At 36.4% G+C, this 18,893-nt stretch overlaps 1 protein-coding gene across 8 annotated transcripts in view; it reads right to left on the bottom strand.

Annotated features, from left to right (window-relative positions):
* BLTP1 (bridge-like lipid transfer protein family member 1) overlaps window positions 1–18,893 on the bottom strand; it is a 130,037-nt gene that overhangs the window by 89,271 nt on the left and 21,873 nt on the right. For all 8 annotated transcript variants that reach the window (XM_063135896.1, XM_063135898.1, XM_063135899.1 and 5 more), the window contains exons 9-22: window positions 17,530–17,609; window positions 16,098–16,248; window positions 13,390–13,546; window positions 12,544–12,622; window positions 11,289–11,380; window positions 9,618–9,735; window positions 8,197–8,352; window positions 7,751–7,848; window positions 6,408–6,586; window positions 6,165–6,271; window positions 3,867–4,072; window positions 3,141–3,368; window positions 1,887–2,024; window positions 1,044–1,220 (exon numbers count right to left, since the gene is read on the bottom strand). In XM_063135896.1, coding sequence (XP_062991966.1) covers window positions 1,044–1,220; window positions 1,887–2,024; window positions 3,141–3,368; window positions 3,867–4,072; window positions 6,165–6,271; window positions 6,408–6,586; window positions 7,751–7,848; window positions 8,197–8,352; window positions 9,618–9,735; window positions 11,289–11,380; window positions 12,544–12,622; window positions 13,390–13,546; window positions 16,098–16,248; window positions 17,530–17,609 — 1,966 coding nt within the window. The remainder of the gene's footprint in view (window positions 1–1,043; window positions 1,221–1,886; window positions 2,025–3,140; window positions 3,369–3,866; window positions 4,073–6,164; window positions 6,272–6,407; window positions 6,587–7,750; window positions 7,849–8,196; window positions 8,353–9,617; window positions 9,736–11,288; window positions 11,381–12,543; window positions 12,623–13,389; window positions 13,547–16,097; window positions 16,249–17,529; window positions 17,610–18,893) is intronic.

Here is an 18,893-nt window from a genome sequence, read left to right as displayed (position 1 = left end):
AAAAAATCAACACTTTTCATTTGATTTTAGGTTTGTTATTTAATTCCTTCAGAGTAGAATGTATAACTTCCCACTTTTCAAATTCACATTAAAGCAGCACATTGGAGAAAATGGAAAGTATCAAAATGCAACAGATTATTATCTCTAGAATGGAAAATGCACAGCTTGCAGAGATAGGTTTTAAAAGTTGGGAAAAGAACTATGTCTAGTTCAAATGCTAGTCCAAGCATTTACTAAAATATGCTTCAGTTATAAGTGAACTGCACCTTCAATTTTGAAGTCTTTCAACTAGAAAAGAGGCCTAAGGACGTCTCACTCCAGTTCCCTGCAATGTATTCAGTTATAACAAGCTTCTTATCCCTAGAGTGCATGAAGCAGCACTTCGTTCAAAAAAAAAACCCCTTACTTTAGTAAGCATATTATTGTAAACAATTATGCTGTTCTCTTTGAAAATATATTACATAGAAACTGTTGTGCTAAACATAATGGTTTCTTATGCAACATTTAACTACTTCAGAAAAAATAGTAACATCAATATACTTCAATTCCTGGAACTGATGATTAAAGAAAAGCCTAGAATGCAATGGGCATGCAAGCTTCTTTACTGAGGGCCATCCTAAATATGTAGTCTTCTATGGAGCCAGAACCTAAACCGCAGTGAATAAATGAGGGCCACATGCATATATTATCTACATTAGATCCCTCCAAACTGTAAAATAAAACCTGTATCCATCTGCATTAATTTTCACTAATGCAGTCAGATTTAAATAGGTATACTTTCAAGAAAACATTGTGTGGTCTAGATTTGAATCAATAGTCATGAATCCATGCAATTTTTTTTAAAAAAAATCCTATCTGTATTATGAATTTGGGAGTTACAATTCATTTTAGACAGCAATGATATGGGACTTCCCTCCAATATTTGATTTTTTTAAAGAAACAACTAGGGAGTCTACTCAGTCTTTTTCCCCTACTATCTGCTATACTAAAAAAAATGCTAAGAAAGTAATGCACATATTCTGATCTGAAGCTAAGTTGCATACCTGTGGAACTGTAACCTTGGCAGTCAGGCTTCCAGCTTGAACATCGATCAACCATGCATATTCTAAAGAGTCCGTTCCCAGTGGCAAACCTTCTGCTGAAAACATAGCATGAGCTCTTAACTGCAGACCCGAAAGGCTCATATGACCTTCTCGAAGTACTTCATCCACAGTGGGTCGCTATTAAAAATGAAAGATCAGCCTTTTGAAAAAATAGCTAAGCTTTGCACTAGTCCGCTAGGAATGCACATTTTGTGGCCATTAGATACTGATGCTCTTTTCAATGAAACAAAAAAGTAAATGTTCTGGGGTTCATCAGATGTATATAAACTATACTTTTGCCATTCAAATTGCAATTCAAAGCACATATAAATTAGGGTCAAGGTGTTTACGACTCTTATTTTATTTATCTATGAAGAACCAAATCAACAAGTTTTAGGTTCCTGTAATCCAGGTGGCACAGTTAATAAAAAACTGGCTGTACACCTTAAAACATGTCAAAATTATGAATTTGAGTCAGAACTGCTTAAGCAACCTATACCTCTATGAAAAAAGTGACTACAGTGCCAACATGAATATATTACAAAAAATACAATGGTCACGTTTGCACATCAGGCTAAGCCATCCTGTACATAAACCATGGTGGGTGGGTCGTCTGCAGAACAAACCACGGTTCGCATGACAGATGATCAGGTTTGCTGTTGTTTGTTCTCCCCCTCCTTGGATAATTACTTTGGTATATTTTTCTTGATTTTATTTCAAGAAGCTTTAAAAACATCTAGTCCAAGGCAAACTTACACAAAAACTTCAACTAACTTTAAAATAATGAATTACCAGTCATATTACCTGATAGTTGTCATTCAAGAATAAATTCAATGGTGATAAGACAAGCTGCAACATAGTTTCCTTGTATCCCTTTTTCATTTCAAAACATAACCTTTCCAAGAAAGCTGTAGGACATTCTGGGCCATCACTACTGCAATGCTGCAAGAACAACAAAAATGTAAACAAACATCGTTAACTGGAATACCAAAGATCCTCAAAATGTCAGATTAAGAAAAATACACACAACACTCTTCAACAGGAGTAGGCTACACTTGAAAATAACGAATTCTCTTTAAAAAAATCAAAACACCATTTAAGAACAGTTCCTTGCTCTATAGCTGTACTTCAGCATTCTCAGGTGATTCACACAAGAATCACTGAATTATATAGTAGTACTAAGGTGCTGATGGGAGTTTTTTCCCCTAATGTTCCTAGCCATGCTGGGGATAAGTGGGGCAGGGGAAGGGTCAGTTCCTGGCATGCTACATCAAGTTAGGAACAAAGTACATGTGGCATTTAATATATAGCCTGCTGTTTCTTTTAACAAGTTACCCTATTTCTTCGATTCGAAGACTCACTTTTCCCCCATATAAACTTCTCTAAAAATGGTGTGCGTCTTAGAATCGCGGGTGTGTCTTAGGTGTGTGTTTTTTCTGTTGGTGGTACTGAAATTAGTGTGCGTCTTACAATCGATGGTGTCTTACAATCGAAGAAATACGGTAGGTCACCAAAGGGAAGTGAGAATTAAGAGTTCAACGCAGCTTACGAAAACCAAACATTTAACAATCTAACAAGCATTTTTTCTTAGTTTTACTATAGTTTATGTATTTTATCCTGAATGTAAGCCACCTTGGATATTTAAATCTTGGAAATAAATTATGGAAGTGTATATTGACACAATACATCTAATAGGCAATAAAGCCTGTCATTCTGTGGAGGAGATGACAGCCAACGGTTGCTGAGAATGATTTACTGCAAAAATGGCTGCCGCTCTATGAACCTGTGCCGGCAGCAACACCAACCATGAAAGAAGCAGTGTGGTGTGGGGAAGATGCAAACTGTCCTAATTTCCCTCCATATTTTTGTATGGGCAGATATGCATTGCTTTGCAATGTCCTTTCATCCATATTCTTCTAATGCGTTTGTGCTCCCTTGGAGGGCACATCAAAGCAAAGCAGGACCAAAGCCAGAAACTGCATTTTTCTACATGCTTGGACATTTTAATAAAACTATTGCTCATCTGATGTTTGTGGATAAAACACCCAGAACGCTTACCACTGGCAGTCGCCCATGCACTTTGTACACATTAACAAGCACAGTAATATCCCAAGGGCGCAAAGTTAGAGGGTGAGCCTGTCTGATTGCTGGGTCATTCTCCTTTTTGTCAACATCCACTCCTACTGCAGTCCATCCAGAGCTTGAAGATGTTGACATGGACAACACAGGGCTTGAAATCACTTCCTCAAAATCAGTGTACATATCATCTTCACCAAAGTAATTTTCCTGGCAGGATGAATTAGCAACACATCATAAGAAAGCTTAACATTAATTTTCACATCTCAGTAAACTTCCATTCCTGTAACTCATTTAAGCACATATACAAACTTTGTTTTTTAATTATACAAGAATAATCTGCATGATCAAAGTTAAAAGAACCTTTATCACAAGCTTTAGAAATTAAAGGCTTCTCATTATCAAGAATTTTAAATAACTAGGAAGATATTTATTATTTATAAAGCACTCAGTATTAGGGCAGCTCAGCAAAATGGAACGAGCTGTAAATGTTTGAACTTGGTGACAGACTACACAGCTCACGTTAATCCTATCAGCCACACGACCCATGGCGGCACTAAAACATCACACTCAATTTCACAAACCAGAGTTGTCTAGACTTTCTTTCTCACTGCAAAATGACTCATGATCAGATTAAACATTGTTTTACTTACTTTAATGATACTAGGACTTACTTGTATACCTAGCAGTCCAGGGAATTCTCATTACCTTTATAGATAGGAAGGATTTCAAAAGAGGTCCATATAAAGTTATCTGGGAGTCTGGGGAGAGTTCCAATTCTACACGGAGCCTGTCAGGTGGAAGTTCTGAAGGGTCAATAGGAAGACGGGAAGAACCTGAAGGAGATATGCCTCTGTCTGCCATTTTCTGTGATGGTCTCAATGCAGATAACATTGTTTCTTCCATTTCTGACACTTGGGATGAATAAAAAAGTGGAATAATTAGGGGCACAAACATTTCATTGACAAAGAACAAAACATTTAAAGTTTTATGAGGATGATTTTAAGATTATATTGATAAAATTATTGATAAAATTCTTTTAGATTGTAAGCCTGTGGGCAGGGACTGTCAAGAAATATTTTTGTAAGCCGCCGTGAGAGCCTTTTTTGGCTGAATGGCGGCATAAAAATCCTTAAATAAATAAATAAATAAATAAAATTACATCTCAGAAAATTCAAAAAAGGCAAAGGGAAGAAGTGAGTATTTATTAAATATGTAAATTCTGAACAATAATCATTTTTGTCTTTCTCTGTTATGAGTAATAATCTACTGAAAACTGTAATTCATATTCTTTAGAAAAACACTGTCCAGATGAGAATAAAATAAATCACTGAGTAAGTTAAGGAGATATGAAGAACTGCATGCAAAAATATTCTAAGGGCTATGCCTGTTTTATCAGTGATTGCTAGAAAAGCAATGCATTCCCTTTCATATTAAATTCAATTAATGTCTGGCTAGGGCCCATAGCCAGCATGCACCCTCTTTCTCTCCCCCAGTGCAGCCCCGACTACTGCCTTCCAGCTTTAATTTTTTTAAAAAATTAAATTAACAAAAAATTGCATCCAATATACCACAGAGTACCAGAAAGGTAAAATCTACCTTACTTTCATTTGAAATTCAATCCTTAGAGCTATATAGCTACAAAGCCCTAAAAGGGTCAAATCTAGTTTGGAAGCAAGCTAGATTTGACCTTTTTGGTGTTCTATAGTGTTCCAGACACCATTTATTCATTGTTCTAAAATTCAGCAGGCTGTGGCCCAGTGTGTATGTGAGAGAGGGGTGGGGAGGAAATGTCCAAGGGCAAACATGCTTCCTGGACCATTCAAAGTTGCCCACCTCTAGACTAAAGTGATCAAAGAAATGAATAGAGGGGCATTGGTACAAAACTGAGGAGGAATCCTCAAAGTTGTACTCAAAATGACTTTATGCCCACTGTATTTCAAGTCTTCAAGACAGTATGGAGACATTTCAAGACAGCAGTCTACAAAATTGCTTTAGGTTTTTGCTGCTGTTGTTTGTTTGTTTTTTGGTTTAAACCAGTTGCTCCTGAAGAAGAATTATAAGACTTGGAATGATGCACTGAGACCACAAATTATTTTCAAGGCACCTTTCAGTTTCTCTCTCTCTCTCTCTTCACCCTTGACTAGGGCCATAGCAGAAGAGGTAATTTGTTCTAGTTCTTCTTTTGTCACATAAATGTAGTACAAGTTACAATAAGCAGAGCTTTATAGTGTTTTATGCTCCACCTTCCCTGCAGGGTGAAAAATTCAGGATAGTTTCCACAAGGTGATTTCACAGGCTAATTCAACTCAGATTTTTAGAAGGGCAAAAGGTTAATTTTATTCTGCATGGCATATGGAGTTGGTAATGGATGCTAGTAAATTTTATTAGGGTTTTGAATTTGCTGCTATTTTTTATTGTTGCTGTTTAATTTGCTTTATTGTTATATTATTATTATTATTATTATTATTATTATTATTATTATTATTATTATTATGTGCCTTGGAGAACTGTTTAAGAAACAAAAAAAATATCATTTTGGGGTAAGAATACTACAGAACATATATTGATTTACAAGTGTACATATTCAGCAGACAGTGCAAGAGCTAGCAGGCATGTGATCTCAAATTCACAGCACCATCAGAACCGTAAAATCCTCCAAACCAGAAATCCACTTGCAGCTATCTCAACAAAAAAATCAAACTATTCCCTTTTCAGATTTCTATCCCACACACTTTGCACTCAAACCAAACTGTTTCAGTTCCAACTCAGGCAGGTGGGTGTGATTCATATTCAAATTAAGGAAGTTCTGCCTAATGACTCTATAACCTAATCTACTTCAAGCCTAGAGGAAAGCTACATAATAGAACACCCTGGCTCACATCCAAAATTTCTACTGGCTTTCATTACATTCTGCTTAGGTTCCATTTCCTCTTTCAAAATGCTTAGACAATGACTCTTCCATTTTCAACACTTTCAATATAAGAGAAACAAAGGGACACTTACGTGACTGCTTTAACTGTTCATCAGCCTTCTGAGGATAAATTGGATGCCACGCATAATCAATTGTGAGCATAACACTTGGTACAGTCCAGCATTCAACCCAGCCAGCCCTTTTCAAAAAGAACAGTTTTTGTAATATTATTAGCCATTTCTTAACACAGAGAGAAATATGCAAATCTACAGCAATGACCGTTGCACATTTATTCCTTATTTATTTTTGTATTTAGTAAGAAAACAGGGACCTACTCTTCTTGAGTCATGTTCCTCCACCTTGGTTTGCTTTGTTTTTGACCACTTTGACTATCAGCAGAAACACAAGACTCAGGATTTAATTTGATAGGATGACAATCTTTCACCAACATAAAGAGAGAATATTTACTAGGGTGGCAGTCAGGTAGAAGTAAATGAAGATCAAGACCTTCTCCCTGAAAATATAGCAAAAATAACAGGGTTTACAGTATATACATACAAGAATTCCAAACCCTTATGGAAAATACTTTTGCTTAAAGGGTAATATATCCAGTTTATACATTAGTTTTTTGTATACATTTGGGGAGGCAGAAAAATAATCAATTTCATGAATGACTAATATCTACAGTTCTTGGCACACTGATTTGAGCCAATAGGAGAGCAACAACAATTCCTGGAAATGTGTTTGTACTAAAGTTCTTTTATTTATAGTAGAAAAAATGACTTGAACTTTTAAAATGTTTTATAGGAGGAAGAAGGATAAGCAACATTTTTGCAAAGAGTTATTAAACATTCTCCACAATTACATAATATATGGTACAAATCAAATAATCTAAAAAAAACCCCAACCCTAATGTAACTGAAAGAATCCCAATAAATCCAGGTTTCTCTGCTATTGTTGCTGAACAGCTATCATGTATATTCAAAGCTATACAGAATACATTGTGATGTAGCATAGACTACATCACCTAAAGTCTCAAATTCTCTCTCTCTCTCTGATTATTTTTTAACTGCAAGGCCACAAATACAACTCTACATATGACCTCAGAAAGAAGATTTAGGTGTGTTATGAGACGGTATTCCCAAAGCAGAACATAAATAGATTTATCTAAGACATTAGACTTCAGTTACTGGGATTTAACTTTACTTCACATGGGTCACATCAGCACTTTTGGGAAGAGGAAGGGAGAGACATTACTGACTGGGTAAAGATTTGCAAAGAGTTTGTTTTTTTTACAGCATATACTGAAGAATGAAAAGTAGGCCTTTTAGAAGCAGTTACAGTGAACAGTTATAGAATAGCTCTCTCTTCATAAGACCATAAGAAGAGCCATGCTGGATCAGACCGAGGGTCCATCTAGTCCAGCACTCAGTTCACACAGCGGCCAATCAGCTGGCGACCAGGGACCAATAAAACAGGACACGGTGCAACAGCACCCTCCCACCCATGTTGCCCAGCAACTGATGCACACAGGCTTACTGCCTCAGATACTGGAGGTAGCACAAGGTTCTTTAAGGTTAGATCTTTCTTTGCTGATAACAAGAACCAAACCCTGTGGCAAGCCAGTGTTACCATAAAAATATATGCAATTTATTTCAAATAACATAAAGCCACTTACCCTTAAAGAGAATCTAGTATTGCATGTGCTTGGAACAAAGTCAGTAAATGGCAAAGAGAAAACTATGTTTAATGTTTCTCCACAGGCTGCCACATAAACTACAAGGGAAGAGAGAAAAACAAAACATGAATTATCTGTTTAAATCATCTTTACAAAGACCATTTGTAATCACTATTGAGCATGCTGCTGCTTTGATTAGCACCTGGACAAATGTAAGGAAAGAAGGAAAAAGCAGCACTTATCCTCACTCCTCTTTTCACACTGGGGTTACATCCTCCCTTCCCCTTGCAGCCCCTTGTGGCACCACTCCCAAATTGGTCCTCCACAGGGAAAATAGGAATTGCCAATTATCCTCAGGTAAGACAGCACTTGCTGTGATTAAGTATACATTACTGCCAGATATAGGAAAGAACATATTAGCCTGCTTTGAAATATGCAGTTCGCACCATTTTCCTGTTGCTTTGTGGAACAATCGATCCAATTGTGCTGATTTGCTGCCCAAATCATTTCAAACTGATGAAACATGACTTTAAAATTCCATGAATAGGGAACAAATGAGAAGATATCAGGAGCGCTGTCACTGGACCAATCCTGAATCAAGTCTAAAAATAAAAGGGACAGGTCACTGGGGGGGTGAACAGACTCATTCATTGAACCATTATATTTTGTTTGATTAAAATATTACACGTTCAACTTTTCTAATGACAAAATACAGTAACAAAATTCTAACTGCAATTTAGATTTGCGTGACCCTCTCTTCTCTGCTCTTAAGTCACAAAAGTATTTAGTTATGTAACAATAGGTAAGGAAGATAAAGTTTTCCAAGATTTACTCCTAGGACCACACCCTAGAAAATAGTAGCTCTGCATTTCTAACAGCACAATCCTTTGCATTTTTACTCAGAAGTAAGTCCCCAGTGTTCAAAGGGTTTTATTCTCAGTTAAGTGCACACAGGTTTGCACTGTTAGAACCATACATTTTAATGTTTGACATGACATCTGTGGTCTGAATATAATATATGGGTCAATATTCCTGGTGTTTTAGGCTTTAGTCCCAAACACAGTTTAGCTGCTATTCTCAAAACATCTTACTTATATAGCAGTCACACTGTCTAATCCATTTGAATGAGCTATTACCACTTAAGTTGTACAAGAGCCAAATCCTAAGCATTTAAAATACTCCCAAATACAAAAACTAGCAAAATTTCTTTGGAACTTGTAAGTATCATCACTACTCCTCATTCATTTCGTTTTAATCTCATATTTGGCTTGGTTTTTTTTTGTTTTTTTTTAAATGAGTAGGGTAACTATCAACATAAGGCTGGATCCAGATCGGTACATTCAGATGAATGGAAGGGCTTCTACCATTCACAAAAGGCACCAGGATCCAGGATCCAGTTGATAAAAAAAAAACAATTATTACAAATTTCCTTTTGTCCATGCTTTAAGGGAGAACTTTTGGAAAGGCTAAACAGAAAGTTAAAAAATCAGCCACTTAAAGTAGGTTTATATTGCCTAGAAGGAAAGGGGGAGGGGGAGGTTTGGAAGGAGCAAAGTTATTTTTCTATTTTAATTTAATATGAAGATCATATATCAAGACAATAGAACTGATTAATTTCTGTGAAACATAAATCATTTTGATGACTGGTACACCAAACTCTTCTTACTGAAATTGCAATGCAAGCAGAATATTTTGTGCTCTTGTGATTAAAACGTTTCTTCAGATGAGTTTGATGACTAAAGCAATACAAAGGGAAAATAATATATTTTGTTATGTATAGCTATATCTGTACAAACATACCCTACACTGACATTGGCATTATTTGAAAAATGTGCAGATTTGCATTATACAAAAATAGAACTGTTACCTGTAAAGAAGCTTTTTTGAGCAAAGATAAAATGGTAGGTTGCCTTGTAAACTTCAACTTCACATTGCCATATCTGTGGCATGTTCCATATCCGGGGATAGCAGGCATTAATGTGAAACTGAACAAAATACACAAGCACGAATATTCACTCATAATTGACAATGTAGGATTAACAGCCAAGATTAAATGGCAACTGTGTAATTGCTGAATAAATTTTTAAAAAAGGTTTCCGGATTAGTTGGACAAAGAACATCTTCTATTAACTTTTAAATCTTTAAAGTTAAAAGGTCAATTCCCATATAATTTATTTGAAAACTTTTGTAAATGTACTCAAATTACATTATGTTTGCCATCTGCTTTCATTGCAAAGATATCAAACAGCTTTCAATCTTGAGTCTTTTGTACTGAAAAGCCATTTTACATCCCGTTACAAGAGATTTGCCAAATAATTAATCTATATATTAATTAGAGAAGGGATTTTGAGATGACAATAATGAAGCATCCTGCATTTACTGGTTGAATGGATATGATGTTTTGGAATGTTCAGGACATACTGGGTGATTGAAATAGGGAACATAGAATGTTCACAGTCAGTCTGCATCAGATCTGGCTACGACGAAATCTTCGTACTGATTATAGAACTAGGAAGGGCAGTGTGGGCAAGGTGGGCAGGTTAGGTAAAAAGTCCCAGAAAGTAGAAAAGCTGAGAGTAAAACTAGACCTAGTAATTGAGTTTTTTATCACTCATTCTTTTGTTCTATAAGGTCCACAGGAGAAATCATACAGGTATGCTATCTTACATCATATTAGTTTGCCCTAATATTATTATTAAGGGGAAGAAAAAACCAAAGGAAGAAGGGGCAGATTCCACAATGGAATTTAAGAGAAAGCTGAATCACACAGAAGTCTAATGCAAACGACAAGCAGAAAAGACAGGCAAATGTGGTAAGAATTGACTTAGGGCAGGGTAAAGAAACTAAAGAACAAAGCATAAGGATAGGAGAATATCTGGAAAAGAAAGGGCTGGGCAGCGCAGGATGCTGTCTGAGAGCCAGAGTGGTTGAATGGAAGCTAAACTGACGAGCAATGGGAGAAGAAGGGACTTGAAGAAATAATGAAGTGCCATGAAAACAGTAAAACTGGGGATAAACCTAATACATGATCTATGAAAGGGACGGGCTGTGAGGTATTCAGCAGGAGGGAATAGACAGGTAAGGAACCTTTGGGTTGTAATGGAAAAATAATTCTTGGTTTTTAATATTTTGAAGCATTTGAGAAAAGATAACATTAAGATATACCCAGGCTAGACCTAGGCTATGCAGTGCAATGAGCCTGCTCTTGAAGACTGCTCAAGATCTGCAGTTGGTATAAATTCAAGCAGCCTAGAGCCTACATATTAATGAAGTAAAACACCTGAAAACACATTTCCAACTTAATTGGAATATGGCTCTATTGTTGATTTTTATATGTTTATGTTTTTATTGTTTTATCTGATGGTTTGTGCTCTGCCTTGGTGATGTTTGTGGAAATATTACTAATTTACATTGTAGCTCCCAAAATCCATTATTGTCGTTGTTGTTGCTGCTGCTGCACTTGTACCTTACATTCAGGTAACTTTTAAAACAAAATACAGTAGAATTCACTGGGGTGCTTACAGCTAATAATACTTACAGCTAACATTTCTGCTTCTAAGAGAGTCCTGAACTGCATACTGCTGGTAGCATCTATGTGTAAAAGCTGTCCTTTAATGGTAGGGGAGTAACCTAGTAAAAAGGACAAAAGAATCAACATTTGTTACTATATTATGTCTGTTTTCAAACGTCTATAAAAAACCTTGGTCTGTCTTATCTGTTAGTGGTAAGCACACAGCATGGTCTGACCAATTTAAAAGTAGAGATTTTAGTGTAGCCATCCATTTGGTTAAGGAAAGAGCTAATATGTATGCTACAGAATGATGTATTTTATGGTGTTTGAATTTGTGTTGTACCCCCACCTCGATCCAGAGGGAGAGGTGGGTAACAAATTTATTATTATTATTATTATTATTATTATTATTATTATTATAATATCTAGGTTCATCATTTATCCTTTCAGAATCTTTAACATGATAGTATTTCAATGTTCCAGCTCCCTCATATGCACTTTAAAAAAGAGAGATGTATCCACTCTTCTTAAGTGGATAGCAGCCTTTCAAATTAATGTTAAATTAATTGAATTTAATCATAAAGGAAGGATAGAAGCAAAACATAAAATAAAAGTTTTTAACTCTGAATGCAAGCTGTTTACATCAGCATGTATACAGTCATATTGAGAAACACCTTGAATATTTAGAGATTCATGACTCAACTCAATCTTGACACTTATAATCTGATGGAGCCATGTTTCCACAACTAAGGCCTTAGCTAGACCAGCCTTTATCCCGGGGCGAACCCCGGGATCGTCCCTGTGCATCCAGTTGATGCACAGGGGATCCCGGGATCAGTGAGGGATCATCTTCACTGGCCCTGGGATACAGCCCTACACTTTGGGCCCGCTTTTTCTGCCGTCCCAGGCTCAGCCCGGGACCACGGAAGGTGTGGCCCGTTGCCGCGGAGCCAGGAGCTGCGTCCATCGGGGGTAGGGTGGGGGGAGTTGGGAAATGAATTTTTTTTTAAAAAAAAAAAAACTACCTCCGCGCACGAGCGTTCGTGCACTCCTCTTCATTTAAAAAATTTAAAAATGGTGGGTGACCCCTCTCTTTCTGAGGTCGTCGCGCCTTACATGTAAATGAGGGTGAGATCTCATGTTAATCGCAACGCGAAATCACCCCTCCTCCATCCAGGATTATCCGGTAGGTCTAGCTAAGGCCTAAGTGCAAGGGAGGGAGGCTGGTTCTCTCAATCTAGTTTCCTATGAAGAACATAAAATAATTATAGTCTCAACCTACCATGTTCAGCTACAGTCATGGGAATATTTATTTCCAAATAAGAGCCTGCTCCAACATTTACATGTACAGCATTAGTTTCCTGCCAATAAAAATCAGACATTATTTAAATTATTTTTACTAAGACGATATCTTGCCTCAAGCTATCACCTTCATGTTTAAACTGCAAGGATTTCTGAAAGGGAGCTAGTAGACCATAACTGATTAAAAACATGATAAAAATTTAAAATCTAAGAAATGTAATAAACTTGAAGAAAAATGTCACATTTAATATCCAAGGCATGGTAAATATTCAGTTGAGGTTATTAGCAGAGGAATGGATAACAGCTATATAAATTAATGGTTGCTAGGGAGCAAAATGCTGTATTTAGCAGTTATCAGTCCTCTCTACAGTGTGACAGACTCCTTCTATTTCAATGAAAAACTTCAATCACTCAGGATATAAATGGACTCTGGAGGAAAGTAGATCAGTGAAGTCATTAGTATAAAAAATTAAAAATAATATATTGCTGTCTATTTTTTCATGTGGTAGGGAAAAGTTGATCAAGAATATTTACATATATACAAAACTATACAGATTGAGAAACTAAGAAAATTCATAAAGATTTAAACACAAAAGTATATCATGGGGAATGTGTAAAACATAATGAACCAATATGAAGTATACTTAACCAAAACTATCCTTTAAGGTTTCTTATATCATATTCTTTCAACATCTTACAAAATAAAATGGAGCAATATGATATATGAAGCCTTGAAAGACTTTAAAAACAAAAACAAAAAAACCCTGTTTAATAAGAACTATTATATCTTCCCAGTCTCATAGCTAGGTATGTATTAATTATTTACCCTATTTTTTGTAAAGAGCAAATCAATAGTGGCATCTGCAATGATATTCATACGTAGCTCAAAAGCAAGGATCTGCCTTAGCTTCCCAGGCTGTGGAATTTCAGAAACTTTCATGACTTGGTAATCTGGTGGGAAGAAGAATTTCCACAAACAGTCCCTTAAAAAAATAAGAGAAGTAATAGAGTTAGTGTTCTTGAAAAAAGCCAGTAATTTATTTATTTCCTTTAATGTATTTTACAGAGCACATAAGGAACTGATGCATGAACAGGAGAGGAAAAAAATACATCTGTTTCGTTACACGGTTGAATCTCTTCAAAAGGCTGAAGTTATATTCCAGTGAATCATAGAATTGTAGAGCTGGAAGAAGCCTATAAGGCCATCAAATCCAACCCCCTGCTCAATGCACTTTGAGGTTTGTTTCTGTCTTCTGGGGTATTAGCTATCCCACCCAATTTTGTGTCATCTGCAAATCTGATAAGTATTCACTGCACCTCCTTGTCCAAATCATTAATACCGTATTTCTTTGATTCTAAGACGCACTTTTTTCCCCATATAAACATCTTTAAAAATGGGATGCGTCTTAGAATCGTGGGTGTGTCTTAGGGTTTTTTCTCTGTTGGTGGTACTGAAATTACTGTGCGTCTTACAATTGATGGCGTCTTACAATCAAAGAGATACAGTAAAAATGTTGAAGAGCACTGAAATTATATTCCAGGTTTATCTTAAGGCACTAACATTAGAAATTTAAAGTAGTAATAAAAAACATAAGGACTGAGACAATTTTCAATTTTAGACAATTGATCTTGTGAGGCTAACTAGTGATATTTTAAAACAAATCAATGTTATTAGACAAGTTACAGTAAATAGTCAACATAATACTACATTCTAAATATAAGAGCCTCTTACAAGATATCCACTGGACCATGAAAATGAACTCACATAAAATATAATTGTGGCAGATACTGCTGACCAAGTTAAAGACACAAGATTGTAAATCTCCCAGAAGGCTTAATTGGCTTGCTGGGTCAGTAAGACCAGAAGCCTGTTTGTATCAGTAGCTCTCAGAAATATTTAAAGTAGATACAGTATATCTTATCTCTATGAGGAGCAGAATCGGGAATTGGGAATGCCCCGTTCCAGCCTAAGCAGTGGTACATAGCACTCTCATCTATCAAAAGGCTCTCCCTTGATCTTAGGATGTGACTCATCCAGCAAAAGTTAATGTTCTGGATGTATTGGATGCCAGAGAGGCTCCATCACAAATTATTCTCTTCCTCTGATGATGTGGAGTACAAATCAGGTTCCTCGTTCACATGATGTGGAGCTGTTCAGTTACAAGCTTCCTATTACTTTAGTATTGGAAGCCTCAGTGTACTTTAGAGACATGAATATTTTATTAAACTTTTCCCATCATTCGGAACATATCAGCAGCCCATGTGAGTAATAGGGACAGCGAAGCATACAAGTACTCTGACAAGGAAAGAGAAGACAGAAATTTCCACGCAGTAGTAAATTAATTATTTACACTCTTTAGTTCTATTTGGGTTGGCTATGTATTGATGTAACCACAAAGAGGGCAAATATGAAGAAATGGTCAGCCTTTCTTGAGACTTATGCTCAATAGCCATCAGTTTAACATACTCCTAACATGTGCCTGAAACACAACCCACCTTCCTCTCCCTCTTTCTTTTGCAACGTTTATATCTTTTTAAATGTTATTTTGTTTGTATAGTGCTCCAGACCTTATTTTCCCTTATTTGCAATTAATTGAAAAATTACAATAGGAAAAAAGTTTTTAAAAGCTTTATACCACACAAATGCAGATCTGTAAAACCCTGTGGGTTTTTTTTCACCTCCTTTTGTGCACAGCCATGTCTTGTTAAGTCTTCCTTGCTCTCTACAGCAGTTGTCATCACATATACCCATTTTCTTAAATGGGAGAGCAGTGAACCATAGAAGCAAAGTACACCCACCTACTCTCCCTGCCTTATTCCACATAGCAATTAGTTCAAAATGAAGTTGCCTAACTTAGAGGAAAAAATGTTAAAAGCTTGCTCCCATTAGTATTTCCACTATTTCACTCTGTTGAACTGCCAGGACTATACTGAAGCCGCACTGCTGTTTGCGCCCTGTCACTCCTGATCCTAGCTGCAATTACACAGCCTTTCTTGTCTCTGCCCAAACTAAAGTAATAGTTGGATCAGACTCCAAGTTCTGAAACACTACTTGCTTTTCAAAAGCCAAACTACTTTCCTTCAACATGGCCCCAGCACAACACAAGCAGGAGTAGCTTCACATAAGATCTAGGGAGGCAAGGAGTCCTGAAATTCCCTATGAACAGATAAGCTGAGTTTCACAGGGCAGCACTATGGTTCGTGCATCCCCTTTCACCATTTAGCCATTCATCACAGTTGCCTCACAAGGGCTCAATGGAACCTTTGCAGCCAAAACCTTCGGGTTGTAAGAAAGGCACTTGCCTCATCTCTGGAAAAATAGCTCAACTCTGAACATGCAAGCACGCTAATATGTGTGTGTGTGTGTATATATATTATAGAAAGCATAATTCATTATCTGTTGTCAGATAACTAATTGTTAAAAAAAACAAAGGTCCTTAAATTCTGGTCACATTAACAACTTGTATGGAAACAATTTCATTTACATTCTTCATCTTTTACAGTAGATATGATAAAAGAAATTCACCATAGTACCTTTGCCTGTCAGCCCATGGACCGTAGTTGAAATCTGTTCCTTTCCCACAAACTATATCTAATCCCCAGCAAGGTGGAAGGTCTTGCAATTTACTATCTTCATTACTGGTTTCTCCCTCATTATTTTCCTCTGTTTCTTCTGGTACCAGACCTGTATTTTAGAGAAGAGCAAAAAGATTTTCCAGGATAAATATTCATAGAACATATCATTTGTACACCTTAACCTTGGATGTTTTTTATTGTATTTCTGTGTGTATTTTATGTTTGTATTTCTGTTTGTATTTTATGTAATGATTTTGTGGTATGTACGTCTATGATGTTTGAAACAATAAACTCATTAAAGCAGAGAACATATCATTTGTAGGATATTCCTAACTAGCACAAAACATTGTATACAATTAATATGTGCATCACAGTGGCCAACCAGCACCCTGCACGAAACCCACAAGCAGGGCATGAGAGCACCCTCCCACTTGTATTCCCCAGCAAATAGGCACACTGCTTCATGGGATGACCCCAGGTTCTAGTATTATGAGAGAGGGGAGGATGTCTCCTATCCACTTCCTCCACATCATGCATAATTTTATACACTTCTGTCATGTCTCCCCTTACTCGCCTCTCAGAAGTTGCAACCTTTTTTCGCTGAGGAGTTGCTCCAGCTCCTTGATAATTTTAGTTGCCTTTTCTGCATTTCTTCCAACTCTACAATATCCTTTTTTGGGTGTGGTGACCAGAACTGCACACAGCATTCCAAGGGTGGTCACAGCATAGATTTATATAAGTGCAGTATGACCTTGGCAGTTTTATTCTTAATTCCTTTTCTAATTATACCTATCATGGAATTTGCCTTTTTCACAGCAGCCGCATACTGGATCAACATTTTCATTGAGCTATCTGTCACAAGCCCAAGATCTCTTTCTTGGTCAATCATTTCCAGCTTAAACCCATCAGTTTATACAAATGGTTAGGATTTTTGGATCTAGTGTGCATCACTTTATAGTTGTGTACACTGAACTGCACTTGGCATTTTAATGCTCATTTCCCCAATTTGGAGAGATGCTTTTGGAGATCTTCACAATCCCTTTTTCTTTTAACCACTCTAAAGAATTTGATGGCATCAAAGTTGGTCACATCACTGCTCATCAGTTCATCAGCTCATCAGCTTAAAAGCACCAATCCCAGTACAGATCTTGTGGGAGCCCATTGTTTATTTTCCTACATTGACAGAACTGATCATTTATCCCTCTATCTGTGCAGTAGATGGATCAATGGAACTGAACTGCAGTGGAGGTCCTGGGAGGGAGGGGCTGAATTCTTCCTCCTCCCCCATGCTGTTCTCTCAATCTAAAAATGCTCCAAAGCAACTATTTGATACATAGGGATTAAGGACCTTCAACTGGTATCAATCTTAAATCAGGAGTTTAATGTTTACCTGGTTCATCCATATAATAGTAGATATCAACATCATTCGACTGCATCACAACAAAACCTTCTCCCATTAATCGTGGTGGTCTGTTACAGAAGAAAAACAAAAATAGGTAAAAGTGAAAAATAACATGGCATACTCTATTTACACATTTTGAAATGGCAGTGACACATTTGTTGTTGAGTTATTTATGTACATGTGTATACACACACAGAAATGTGTTTACTAGCTCCAGGAGGTCCTGAGAGAAATACTCTCACCCAACAAGAAAAGCTGTTTTGTCCATATCTTTCTAACTTAATTCAACTGAAAACTTGATAACAAAAATCTGCATTTTTCTTTTTGTACTAGGCTCAGTGCTTGCATTAATCCAAAACATTGTCTTCTGATCAGAACAATACTAGCATGGTGTTATGAAAATAACACACTACTAGCAACATGTTTACTATCCTGCTTGTTCCTATTAAATAAAAAACTTTTACACATGTTTGAAATCACCGCTTATGGTTTAAAGCTCTGATAACTATAGTAAAAATTGTCATTTTCAACAAAATAATCCAATTTAAATAATCCAGTTTCTTTGTTGAAGACTTTATTTTCTTTTCTTTAAAAAAGTTGTTTTATCTTTGCCCTATATTTCATTCTTCATTTGTTAATGGTTTTCTTGCTAAAATAGAATCCAGGCCCATTGGGACAGATCATCTTCAGTAATTAGATTAATAGTATAACAAATCCATACATTAAGAAGCAAAACAATGTTACCTTGAGAATATCTCTATTTTATTTATAGCTAACAAGGAAATATGTCATTATTTTGTGCATTTCATAGCAAAATTTCCCAAAAATATACTTGTGTTAGCCATCTCTACAATAATTAGGCTATATGGTAACTTGGCTCCTTGGACATGACCTTGCTGAAGCAATACATGGCAATTTCAGAATGATTCGTCTCAGTGAGCTGTCTTTTAGACCACAACTTGTGGAGTATTAAGGGTAATTTTTGAGTACCCTAGGCTGCAATCCTATTTGCACTTACCTGGGAGTAAGTCCCACTGAAATGACATAATTATGAGTAGACAAGTATAGGACTGCACCACTAGAAAGTAGTCTATAGTTCTACAGTGATTTTATCCAGTTACATAACAGTTCCATGAAAAGCCTGGTATACTGCTTAACTGTTTACTAATCTATATAAATTTAAGTGTAAGGCACTCTGAGAGCCTTTTTTGGCTGAGGAGCGGGGTATAAGTATGATAAATAAATAAATAAAAGATTTCAATTATTATACATATTACTTCCAAATCAAAAATTCAGAAGTTGTCTCAGCTACTAAGAAATAAAACAACTAATTCTAATACAGTTTCCAAAAA

The sequence above is a fragment of the Elgaria multicarinata genome, chromosome 10 (assembly GCF_023053635.1).
Source record: "Elgaria multicarinata webbii isolate HBS135686 ecotype San Diego chromosome 10, rElgMul1.1.pri, whole genome shotgun sequence".
Classification (NCBI taxonomy): domain Eukaryota; kingdom Metazoa; phylum Chordata; class Lepidosauria; order Squamata; family Anguidae; genus Elgaria; species Elgaria multicarinata.
The sequence above is the reverse complement of the archived record's forward strand: the minus strand, read 5'-3'. Positions and strand labels throughout refer to the sequence as shown.